This window comes from Rana temporaria, chromosome 1 (genome assembly GCF_905171775.1).
Source record: "Rana temporaria chromosome 1, aRanTem1.1, whole genome shotgun sequence".
Classification (NCBI taxonomy): domain Eukaryota; kingdom Metazoa; phylum Chordata; class Amphibia; order Anura; family Ranidae; genus Rana; species Rana temporaria.
In genome coordinates, this window is record NC_053489.1 from 690,139,321 (window position 1) to 690,152,806 (window position 13,486).

A 13,486-nucleotide genomic window follows, 5' to 3' on the forward strand; every position below is an offset into this window, starting at 1 on the left:
ACCCCTAAACCTTGTGGGCGGCCTTCCCACAGACACACCCCTAAACCTTGTGGACGGCCTTCCCACAGACACACCCCTAAACCTTGTGGACAGCCTTCCCATAGACACACCCCTAAACCTTGTGGACAGCCTTCCCATAGACACACCCCTAAACCTTGTGGACGGCCTTCCCATAGACACACCCCTAAACCTTGTGGACGGCCTTCCCACAGACACACCCCTAAACCTTGTGGACGGCCTTCCCATAGACACACCCCTAAACCTTGTGGACGGCCTTCCCATAGACACACCCCTAAACCTTGTGGACGGCCTTCCCATAGACACACCCCTAAACCTTGTGGACGGCCTTCCCATAGACACACCCCTAAACCTTGTGGACGGCCTTCCCACAGACACACCCCTAAACCTTGTGGACGGCCTTCCCACAGACACACCCCTAAACCTTGTGGACGGCCTTCCCATAGACACACCCCTAAACCTTGTGGACGGCCTTCCCATAGAGACACCCCTAAACCTTGTGGACTGCCTTCCCACAGAGACACCCCTAAACCTTGTGGACGGCCTTCCCATAGACACACCCCTAAACCTTGTGGACGGTCTTCCCATAGACACACCCCTAAACCTTGTGGACGGCCTTCCCACAGACACACCCCTAAACCTTGTGGACGGCCTTCCCATAGACACACCCCTAAACCTTGTGGACAGCCTTCCCATAGACACACCCCTAAACCTTGAGGACCGCCTTCCCATAGACACACCCCTAAACCTTGTGGACGGCCTTCCCATAGACACACCCCTAAACCTTGTGGACAGCCTTCCCATAGACACACCCCTAAACCTTGTGGACGGCCTTCCCATAGACACACCCCTAAACCTTGTGGACGGTCTTCCCATAGACACACCCCTAAACCTTGTGGACGGCCTTCCCACAGACACACCCCTAAACCTTGTGGACGGCCTTCCCATAGACACGCCCCTAAACCTTGTGGACGGCCTTCCCATAGACACACCCCTAAACCTTGTGGACGGCCTTCCCATAGACACACCCCTAAACCTTGTGGACGGCCTTCCCATAGACACGCCCCTAAACCTTGTGGACAGCCTTCCCATAGACACACCCCTAAACCTTGTGGACGGCCTTCCCATAGACACACCCCTAAACCTTGTGGACAGACCTTCCCATAGACACACCCCTAAACCTTGTGGACGGATCTTCCCATAGACACACCCCTAAACCTTGTGGACGGCCTTCCCATAGACACGCCCCTAAACCTTGTGGACAGCCTTCCCATAGACACACCCCTAAACCTTGTGGACGGCCTTCCCAGAAGAGGTGAAGGTGTTATAGCTGCAAAGGGCGGAGCCAACTCAATATTGAACCCTCTGGGGGTCATTACAGTTCATGTGTGTGTAAAGGCCGGCGTCCCAATACTTTTGGTAATAAAGTGTACATGATCTGATTGGACAATCCTGCAGAAAAGGGGCGTGTCCTCACCTGGGGTGGCGATTCGCACTCGTCTCCCTTTTAGAAGTTTCTGAACTCTCTGAAGATGGATCTCGTTCTCCTGAAGTTGCTGAGCGTCTTCTATGTAATCACACGCCGCAGAGACCGCCTGAAGAGCATCTGTGAGAGGAGGAAGATTATTCTACCAGCGAGGAGGAGGAGGGGAATGGGCACAACGAGGAGGAGGTCCTACAAAGACACAGAGAGGAGGACGTCCTACAAAGACACAGCGAGGAGGAGGTCCTACAAAGACACAGCGAGGAGGACGTCCTACAAAGACACAGCGAGGAGGAGGTCCTACAAAGACACAGCGAGGAGGACGTCCTACAAAGACACAGCGAGGAGGAGGTCCTACAAAGACACAACGAGGAGGTCCTACAAAGACACAACGAGGAGGAGGTCCTACAAAGACACAGCGAGGAGGACGTCCTACAAAGACACAGCGAGGAGGAGGTCCTACAAAGACACAGCGAGGAGGACGTCCTACAAAGACACAGCGAGGAGGAGGTCCTACAAAGACACAGCGAGGAGGCCCTACAAAGACACAGCGAGGAGGACGTCCTACAAAGACACAGCGAGGAGGAGATCCTACAAAGACACAGCGAGGAGGAGATCCTACAAAGACACAGCGAGGAGGAGGTCCTAAAAAGACACAGCGAGGAGGACGTCCTACAAAGACACAGCGAGGAGGAGGTCCTACAAAGACACAGCGAGGAGGAGGTCCTACAAAGACACAGCGAGGAGGACGTCCCACAAAGACACAGCGAGGAGGACGTCCTACAAAGACACAGCGAGGAGGAGGTCCTACAAAGACACAGCGAGGAGGAGGTCCTACAAAGACACAGCGAGGAGGAGATCCTACAAAGACACAGCGAGGAGGAGGTCCTACAAAGACACAGCGAGGAGGAGGTCCTACAAAGACACAGCGAGGAGGAGGTCCTACAAAGACACAACGAGGAGGACGTCCTACAAAGACACAGCGAGGAGGACGTCCTACAAAGACACAGCGAGGAGGACGTCCTACAAAGACACAGCGAGGAGGAGGTCCTACAAAGACACAGCGAGGAGGAGGTCCTACAAAGACACAGCGAGGAGGAGGAGGGGAATGGGCACAGCGAGGAGGAGGTCCTACAAAGACACAGCGAGGAGGACGTCCTACAAAGACACAGCGAGGAGGAGGTCCTACAAAGACACAGCGAGGAGGAGGTCCTACAAAGACACAGCGAGGAGGACGTCCTACAAAGACACAGCGAGGAGGACGTCCTACAAGGACACAGCGAGGAGGAGGTCCTACAAAGACACAGCGAGGAGGAGATCCTACAAAGACACAGCGAGGAGGAGGTCCTACAAAGACACAGCGAGGAGGAGGTCCTACAAAGACACAGCGAGGAGGACGTCCTACAAAGACACAGCGAGGAGGAGATCCCACAAAGACACAGCGAGGAGGAGGTCCTACAAAGACACAGCGAGGAGGACGTCCTACAAAGACACAGCGAGGAGGAGGTCCTACAAAGACACAGCGAGGAGGAGGTCCTACAAAGACACAGCGAGGAGGAGGTCCTACAAAGACACAGCGAGGAGGAGGTCCTACAAAGACACAGCGAGGAGGACGTCCTACAAAGACACAGCGAGGAGGAGATCCCACAAAGACACAGCGAGGAGGAGGTCCTACAAAGACACAGCGAGGAGGAGATCCTACAAAGACACAGCGAGGAGGTCCTACAAAGACACAGCGAGGAGGAGGTCCTACAAAGACACAGCGAGGAGGAGGTCCTACAAAGACACAGCGAGGAGGACGTCCTACAAAGACACAGCGAGGAGGAGGTCCTACAAAGACACAGCGAGGAGGAGGTCCTACAAAGACACAGCGAGGAGGAGGTCCTACAAAGACACAGCGAGGAGGAGGTCCTACAAAGACACAGCGAGGAGGAGGTCCTACAAAGACACAGCGAGGAGGAGGTCCTACAAAGACACAGCGAGGAGGAGATCCTACAAAGACACAGCGAGGAGGAGGTCCTACAAAGACACAGCGAGGAGGAGGTCCTACAAAGACACAGCGAGGAGGACGTCCCACAAAGACACAGCGAGGAGGACGTCCTACAAAGACACAGCGAGGAGGAGATCCTACAAAGACACAGCGAGGAGGAGGTCCTACAAAGACACAGCGAGGAGGAGGTCCTACAAAGACACAGCGAGGAGGAGGAGGGGGGCCAACACAGGCACAGCGAGGAGGTCCTACAAAGACACAGCGAGGAGGAGGTCCTACAAAGACACAGCGAGGAGGACGTCCTACAAAGACACAGCGAGGAGGACGTCCTACAAAGACACAGCGAGGAGGACGTCCTACAAAGACACAGCGAGGAGGAGGTCCTACAAAGACACAGCGAGGACGTCCTACAAAGACACAGAGAGGAGGACGTCCTACAAAGACACAGCGAGGAGGAGATCCTACAAAGACACAGCGAGGAGGAGGTCCTACAAAGACACAGCGAGGAGGAGATCCCACAAAGACACAGCGAGGAGGAGGTCCTACAAAGACACAGCGAGGAGGAGGTCCTACAAAGACACAGCGAGGAGGACGTCCTACAAAGACACAGCGAGGAGGACGTCCTACAAAGACACAGCGAGGAGGAGATCCCACAAAGACACAGCGAGGAGGAGGTCCTACAAAGACACAGCAAGGAGGACGTCCTACAAAGACACAGCGAGGAGGAGGTCCTACAAAGACACAGCGAGGAGGAGGTCCTACAAAGACACAGCGAGGAGGACGTCCTACAAAGACACAGCGAGGAGGAGGTCCTACAAAGACACAGCGAGGAGGAGGTCCTACAAAGACACAGCGAGGAGGAGGTCCTACAAAGACACAGCGAGGAGGAGATCCTACAAAGAGACAGCGAGGAGGAGATCCTACAAAGACTCAGCGAGGAGGACGTCCTACAAAGACACAGCGAGGAGGAGGTCCTACAAAGACACAGCGAGGAGGAGATCCTACAAAGAGACAGCGAGGAGGAGGTCCTACAAAGACACAGCGAGGAGGACGTCCTACAAAGACACAGCGAGGAGGAGATCCCACAAAGACACAGCGAGGAGGAGGTCCTACAAAGACACAGCGAGGAGGAGGGGAATGGGCACAGCGAGGAGGAGGTCCTACAAAGACACAGCGAGGAGGAGGTCCTACAAAGACACAGCGAGGAGGAGGTCCTACAAAGACACAGCGAGGAGGACGTCCTACAAAGACACAGCGAGGAGGACGTCCTACAAAGACACAGCGAGGAGGAGGTCCTACAAAGACACAGCGAGGAGGAGGTCCTACAAAGACACAGCGAGGAGGAGGTCCTACAAAGACACAGCGAGGAGGAGGTCCTACAAAGACACAGCGAGGAGGAGATCCTACAAAGACACAGCGAGGAGGACGTCCTACAAAGACACAGCGAGGAGGAGGTCCTACAAAGACACAGCGAGGAGGACGTCCTACAAAGACACAGCGAGGAGGACGTCCTACAAAGACACAGCGAGGAGGACGTCCTACAAAGACACAGCGAGGAGGAGATCCTACAAAGACACAGCGAGGAGGAGGTCCTACAAAGACACAGCGAGGAGGACGTCCTACAAAGACACAGCGAGGAGGAGGTCCTACAAAGACACAGCGAGGAGGAGGTCCTACAAAGACACAGCGAGGAGGTCCTACAAAGACACAGCGAGGAGGAGATCCTACAAAGACACAGCGAGGAGGTCCTACAAAGACACAGCGAGGAGGAGGTCCTACAAAGACACAGCGAGGAGGAGGTCCTACAAAGACACAGCGAGGAGGAGGTCCTACAAAGACACAGCGAGGAGGAGGTCCTACAAAGACACAGCGAGGAGGAGGTCCTACAAAGACACAGCGAGGAGGAGGTCCTACAAAGACACAGCGAGGAGGACATCCTACAAAGACACAGCGAGGAGGACATCCTACAAAGACACAGCGAGGAGGAGGTCCTACAAAGACACAGCGAGGAGGACGTCCTACAAAGACACAGCGAGGAGGACGTCCTACAAAGACACAGCGAGGAGGAGATCCCACAAAGACACAGCAAGGAGGAGGTCCTACAAAGACACAGCGAGGAGGAGGGGAATGGGCACAGCGAGGAGGAGGTCCTACAAAGACACAGCGAGGAGGAGGTCCTACAAAGACACAGCGAGGAGGAGGTCCTACAAAGACACAGCGAGGAGGACGTCCTACAAAGACACAGCGAGGAGGACGTCCTACAAAGACACAGCGAGGAGGAGGTCCTACAAAGACACAGCGAGGAGGACGTCCTACAAAGACACAGCGAGGAGGACGTCCTACAAAGACACAGCGAGGAGGACGTCCTACAAAGACACAGCGAGGAGGAGGTCCTACAAAGACACAGCGAGGAGGAGGTCCTACAAAGACACAGCGAGGAGGAGGTCCTACAAAGACACAGCGAGGAGGAGGTCCTACAAAGACACAGCGAGGAGGAGGTCCTACAAAGACACAGCGAGGAGGAGGTCCTACAAAGACACAGCGAGGAGGAGGAGGGGGGCCAACACAGGCACAGCGAGGAGGAGGTCCTACAAAGACACAGCGAGGAGGAGGTCCTACAAAGACACAGCGAGGAGGAGGTCCTACAAAGACACAGCGAGGAGGAGGTCCTACAAAGACACAGCGAGGAGGACGTCCTACAAAGACACAGCGAGGAGGAGGTCCTACAAAGACACAGCGAGGAGGAGGTCCTACAAAGACACAGCGAGGAGGAGGTCCTACAAAGACACAGCGAGGAGGAGGTCCTACAAAGACACAGCGAGGAGGAGGTCCTACAAAGACACAGCGAGGAGGAGGTCCTACAAAGACACAGCGAGGAGGACGTCCTACAAAGACACAGCGAGGAGGAGGTCCTACAAAGACACAGCGAGGACGTCCTACAAAGACACAGCGAGGAGGAGGTCCTACAAAGACACAGCGAGGAGGAGGTCCTACAAAGACACAGCGAGGAGGAGGTCCTACAAAGACACAGCGAGGAGGAGGTCCTACAAAGACACAGCGAGGAGGACGTCCTACAAAGACACAGCGAGGAGGAGGTCCTACAAAGACACAGCGAGGAGGAGGTCCTACAAAGACACAGCGAGGAGGAGGTCCTACAAAGACACAGCGAGGAGGAGGTCCTACAAAGACACAGCGAGGAGGAGGTCCTACAAAGACACAGCGAGGAGGAGGTCCTACAAAGACACAGCGAGGAGGAGGTTCTACAAAGACACAGCGAGGAGGAGGTCCTACAAAGACACAGCGAGGAGGAGGTCCTACAAAGACACAGCGAGGAGGAGATCCCACAAAGACACAGCGAGGAGGAGGTCCTACAAAGACACAGCGAGGAGGAGGTCCTACAAAGACACAGCGAGGAGGAGGTCCTACAAAGACACAGCGAGGAGGAGGTCCTACAAAGACACAGCGAGGAGGACGTCCTACAAAGACACAGCGAGGAGGACGTCCTACAAAGACACAGCGAGGAGGACGTCCTACAAAGACACAGCGAGGAGGAGGTCCTACAAAGACACAGCGAGGAGGAGGTCCTACAAAGACACAGCGAGGAGGAGGTCCCACAAAGACACAGCGAGGAGGAGGTCCTACAAAGACACAGCGAGGAGGACGTCCTACAAAGACTCAGCGAGGAGGACGTCCTACAAAGACACAGAGAGGAGGAGGTCCTACAAAGACACAGCGAGGAGGAGGTCCTACAAAGACACAGCGAGGAGGAGGTCCTACAAAGACACAGCGAGGAGGACGTCCCACAAAGACACAGCGAGGAGGACGTCCTACAAAGACACAGCGAGGAGGAGGTCCTACAAAGACACAGCGAGGAGGACGTCCTACAAAGACACAGCGAGGAGGACGTCCTACAAAGACACAGCGAGGAGGAGGTCCTACAAAGACACAGCGAGGAGGAGGTCCTACAAAGACACAGCTAGGAGGAGGTCCTACAAAGACACAGCGAGGAGGAGGTCCTACAAAGACACAGCGAGGAGGAGGTCCCACAAAGACACAGCTAGGAGGAGGTCCTACAAAGACACAGCGAGGAGGTCCTACAAAGACACAGCTAGGAGGAGGTCCTACAAAGACACAGCGAGGAGGAGGTCCCACAAAGACACAGCGAGGAGGAGGTCCTACAAAGACACAGCGAGGAGGAGGTCCTACAAAGACACAGCGAGGAGGAGGTCCTACAAAGACACAGCGAGGAGGAGGTCCTACAAAGACACAGAGAGGAGGAGGTCCTACAAAGACACAGCGAGGAGGAGGTCCTACAAAGACACAGCGAGGAGGAGGTCCTACAAAGACACAGCTAGGAGGAGGTCCTACAAAGACACAGCGAGGAGGAGGTCCTACAAAGACACAGCTAGGAGGACATCCTACAAAGACACAACGAGGAGGAGGTCCTACAAAGACACAGCGAGGAGGAGGTCCTACAAAGACACAGCGAGGAGGAGGTCCTACAAAGACACAGCTAGGAGGACATCCTACAAAGACACAACGAGGAGGAGGTCCTACAAAGACACAGCGAGGAGGAGGTCCCACAAAGACACAGCGAGGAGGAGGTCCTACAAAGACACAGCGAGGAGGAGGTCCTACAAAGACACAGCGAGGAGGAGGTCCTACAAAGACACAGCGAGGAGGAGGTCCTACAAAGACACAGCGAGGAGGAGGTCCCACAAAGACACAGCGAGGAGGAGGTCCTACAAAGACACAGCGAGGAGGAGGGGAATGGGCACAGCGAGGAGGAGGTCCTACAAAGACACAGCGAGGAGGACGTCCTACAAAGACACAGCGAGGAGGAGGTCCTACAAAGACACAGCGAGGAGGAGGTCCTACAAAGACACAGCGAGGAGGAGGTCCTACAAAGACACAGCGAGGAGGAGGTCCTACAAAGACACAGCGAGGAGGACGTCCTACAAAGACACAGCGAGGAGGACGTCCTACAAAGACACAGCGAGGAGGACGTCCTACAAAGACACAGCGAGGAGGAGGTCCTACAAAGACACAGCGAGGAGGAGGTCCTACAAAGACACAGCGAGGAGGAGGTCCTACAAAGACACAGCGAGGAGGACGTCCTACAAAGACACAGCGAGGAGGAGGTCCTACAAAGACACAGAGAGGAGGAGGTCCTACAAAGACACAGCGAGGAGGAGGTCCTACAAAGACACAGCGAGGAGGAGGTCCTACAAAGACACAGCGAGGAGGACGTCCCACAAAGACACAGCGAGGAGGACGTCCTACAAAGACACAGCGAGGAGGAGGTCCTACAAAGACACAGCGAGGAGGAGGTCCTACAAAGACACAGCGAGGAGGAGGTCCTACAAAGACACAGCGAGGAGGAGGTCCTACAAAGACACAGCTAGGAGGAGGTCCTACAAAGACACAGCGAGGAGGAGGTCCTACAAAGACACAGCGAGGAGGAGGTCCCACAAAGACACAGCTAGGAGGAGGTCCTACAAAGACACAGCGAGGAGGTCCTACAAAGACACAGCGAGGAGGAGGTCCTACAAAGACACAGCGAGGAGGAGGTCCTACAAAGACACAGCGAGGAGGACGTCCTACAAAGACACAGCGAGGAGGAGGTCCCACAAACACACAGCTAGGAGGAGGTCCTACAAAGACACAGCGAGGAGGTCCTACAAAGACACAGCTAGGAGGAGGTCCTACAAAGACACAACGAGGAGGAGGTCCCACAAAGACACAGCGAGGAGGAGGTCCTACAAAGACACAGCGAGGAGGACGTCCTACAAAGACTCAGCGAGGAGGACGTCCTACAAAGACACAGAGAGGAGGAGGTCCTACAAAGACACAGCGAGGAGGAGGTCCCACAAAGACACAGCGAGGAGGAGGTCCTACAAAGACACAGCGAGGAGGACGTCCTACAAAGACACAGTGAGGAGGAGGTCCTACAAAGACACAGCGAGGAGGAGGTCCTACAAAGACACAGCGAGGAGGTCCTACAAAGACACAGCGAGGAGGAGGTCCTACAAAGACACAGCGAGGAGGAGGTCCTACAAAGACACAGCGAGGAGGACGTCCCACAAAGACACAGCGAGGAGGACGTCCTACAAAGACACAGCGAGGAGGAGGTCCTACAAAGACACAGCGAGGAGGAGGTCCTACAAAGACACAGCGAGGAGGAGGTCCTACAAAGACACAGCGAGGAGGAGGTCCTACAAAGACACAGCTAGGAGGAGGTCCTACAAAGACACAGCGAGGAGGAGGTCCTACAAAGACACAGCGAGGAGGAGGTCCCACAAAGACACAGCTAGGAGGAGGTCCTACAAAGACACAGCGAGGAGGTCCTACAAAGACACAGCGAGGAGGAGGTCCTACAAAGACACAGCGAGGAGGAGGTCCTACAAAGACACAGCGAGGAGGAGGTCCCACAAAGACACAGCTAGGAGGACGTCCTACAAAGACACAGCGAGGAGGAGGTCCTACAAAGACACAGCGAGGAGGAGGTCCTACAAAGACACAGCGAGGAGGACGTCCTACAAAGACACAGCGAGGAGGAGATCCCACAAAGACACAGCGAGGAGGAGATCCCACAAAGACACAGCGAGGAGGAGGTCCTACAAAGACACAGCTAGGAGGAGGTCCTACAAAGACACAGCGAGGAGGAGGTCCTACAAAGACACAGCTAGGAGGACATCCTACAAAGACACAACGAGGAGGAGGTCCCACAAAGACACAGCGAGGAGGAGGTCCTACAAAGACACAGCGAGGAGGAGGTCCTACAAAGACACAGCGAGGAGGAGGTCCTACAAAGACACAGCGAGGAGGAGGTCCTACAAAGACACAGCGAGGAGGAGATCCTACAAAGACACAGCGAGGAGGACATCCTACAAAGACACAACGAGGAGGACGTCCTACAAAGACACAGCGAGGAGGAGGTCCTACAAAGACACAGCGAGGAGGAGGTCCTACAAAGACACAGCGAGGAGGAGGTCCTACAAAGACACAGCGAGGAGGAGGTCCTACAAAGACACAGCGAGGAGGAGATCCTACAAAGACACAGCGAGGAGGACGTCCTACAAAGACACAGCGAGGAGGAGGTCCTACAAAGACACAGCGAGGAGGAGGTCCTACAAAGACACAGCGAGGAGGAGGTCCCACAAAGACACAGCGAGGAGGAGGTCCTACAAAGACACAGCGAGGAGGAGGTCCTACAAAGACACAGCGAGGAGGAGGTCCTACAAAGACACAGCGAGGAGGAGGTCCTACAAAGACACAGAGAGGAGGAGGTCCTACAAAGACACAGCGAGGAGGAGGTCCTACAAAGACACAGCGAGGAGGAGGTCCTACAAAGACACAGCTAGGAGGAGGTCCTACAAAGACACAGCGAGGAGGAGGTCCTACAAAGACACAGCTAGGAGGACATCCTACAAAGACACAACGAGGAGGAGGTCCCACAAAGACACAGCGAGGAGGAGGTCCTACAAAGACACAGCGAGGAGGAGGTCCTACAAAGACACAGCGAGGAGGAGGTCCCACAAAGACACAGCGAGGAGGAGGTCCTACAAAGACACAGCGAGGAGGAGGTCCCACAAAGACACAGCGAGGAGGAGGTCCTACAAAGACACAGCGAGGAGGAGGGGAATGGGCACAGCGAGGAGGAGGTCCTACAAAGACACAGCGAGGAGGAGGTCCTACAAAGACACAGCGAGGAGGAGGTCCTACAAAGACACAGCGAGGAGGACGTCCTACAAAGACACAGCGAGGAGGACGTCCTACAAAGACACAGCGAGGAGGACGTCCTACAAAGACACAGCGAGGAGGACGTCCTACAAAGACACAGCGAGGAGGAGGTCCTACAAAGACACAGCGAGGAGGAGGTCCTACAAAGACACAGCGAGGAGGAGGTCCTACAAAGACACAGCGAGGAGGACGTCCTACAAAGACACAGCGAGGAGGAGGTCCTACAAAGACACAGAGAGGAGGAGGTCCTACAAAGACACAGCGAGGAGGAGGTCCTACAAAGACACAGCGAGGAGGAGGTCCTACAAAGACACAGCGAGGAGGACGTCCCACAAAGACACAGCGAGGAGGACGTCCTACAAAGACACAGCGAGGAGGAGGTCCTACAAAGACACAGCGAGGAGGAGGTCCTACAAAGACACAGCGAGGAGGAGGTCCTACAAAGACACAGCGAGGAGGAGGTCCTACAAAGACACAGCTAGGAGGAGGTCCTACAAAGACACAGCGAGGAGGAGGTCCTACAAAGACACAGCGAGGAGGAGGTCCCACAAAGACACAGCTAGGAGGAGGTCCTACAAAGACACAGCGAGGAGGTCCTACAAAGACACAGCGAGGAGGAGGTCCTACAAAGACACAGCGAGGAGGAGGTCCTACAAAGACACAGCGAGGAGGAGGTCCCACAAAGACACAGCTAGGAGGACGTCCTACAAAGACACAGCGAGGAGGAGGTCCTACAAAGACACAGCGAGGAGGTCCTACAAAGACACAGCTAGGAGGAGGTCCTACAAAGACACAGCGAGGAGGAGGTCCTACAAAGACACAGCTAGGAGGACATCCTACAAAGACACAACGAGGAGGAGGTCCCACAAAGACACAGCGAGGAGGAGGTCCTACAAAGACACAGCGAGGAGGAGGTCCTACAAAGACACAGCGAGGAGGAGGTCCTACAAAGACACAGCGAGGAGGAGGTCCTACAAAGACACAGCGAGGAGGAGATCCTACAAAGACACAGCGAGGAGGACATCCTACAAAGACACAACGAGGAGGACGTCCTACAAAGACACAGCGAGGAGGAGGTCCTACAAAGACACAGCGAGGAGGAGGTCCTACAAAGACACAGCGAGGAGGAGGTCCTACAAAGACACAGCGAGGAGGAGGTCCTACAAAGACACAGCGAGGAGGAGATCCTACAAAGACACAGCGAGGAGGACGTCCTACAAAGACACAGCGAGGAGGAGGTCCTACAAAGACACAGCGAGGAGGAGGTCCTACAAAGACACAGCGAGGAGGAGGTCCTACAAAGACACAGCGAGGAGGACGTCCCATGAAGATCTCAGGGATGGTGGGCTGACTGGTTTCTATGGAGGGTGATGCAGGTGAGGAGGTCGGTCTGGATACCTCTAGAACCTGTGAGACGTATCAGGAGGGATATGAAGGTAGAGGGGGGAGGTGCACAGAGTTGGTGTGTGAACAGGGAATACTCACCATTCAGCTGCACAGACTCCGTACTTCCAGGAAAATTATTCCCAACCAGATCTGTCAGATAATGCCGATATCTGCAAATAAGAGAAGAGCAATGTGTGAGGGAGAGTGGGAGGAGAGAAGGTGGAAGGGGGAGGAGAGAGAGGTGACACGGGGAGAAGGGGGAGGAGACAGAGGTGACACGGGGAGAAGGGGGAGGAGAGAGAGGTGACACGGGGAGAAGGGGGAGGAGAGAGAGGTGACACGGGGAGAAGGGAGAGGAGAGAGAGGTGACACGGGGAGAAGGGGGAGGAGAGAGGTGACACGGAGAGAAGGGGGAGGAGAGAGAGGTGACACGGAGAGAAGGGGGAGGAGAGAGAGGTGACACGGGGAGAAGGGGGAGGAGAGAGGTGACACGGGAGAAGGGGGAAGAGAGAGAGGTGACACGGGGAGAAGAGGGGAGGAGAGAGAGGTGACACGGGGAGAAGGGGGGAGGAGAGAGAGGTGACACGGGGAGAAGGGGAGGAGAGAGAGGTGATACGGGGAGAAGGGGAGGAGAGAGAGGTGACACGGAGAGAAGGGGAAGGAGAGAGGTGACACGGGAGAAGGGAGAGGAGAGAGGTGACACGGGAGAAGGGGGAGGAGAGAGAGGTGACACAGGGAGAAGGGGGGAGGAGAGAGAGGTGACACAGGGAGAAGGGGGAGGAGTGAGGTGACACAGGGAGAAGAGGGGAGAAGAGGGGAGGAGAGAGAGGTGACACGGAGAGAAGGGGGGAGGAGAGAGAGGTGAC

At 55.4% G+C, this 13,486-nt stretch overlaps 1 protein-coding gene across 2 annotated transcripts in view; it reads right to left on the reverse strand.

The window, feature by feature from the left end:
- The window catches only part of ARHGEF39 (Rho guanine nucleotide exchange factor 39), a gene marked incomplete at its 5' end in the record, with an annotated part of 69,683 nt that overhangs the window by 46,948 nt on the left and 9,249 nt on the right, over nucleotides 1-13,486 (reverse strand). For both annotated transcript variants that reach the window (XM_040335779.1, XM_040335778.1), the window contains 2 exon segments: nucleotides 1,496-1,624; nucleotides 12,720-12,790. In XM_040335779.1, the coding sequence (XP_040191713.1) occupies nucleotides 1,496-1,624; nucleotides 12,720-12,790 (200 nt within the window).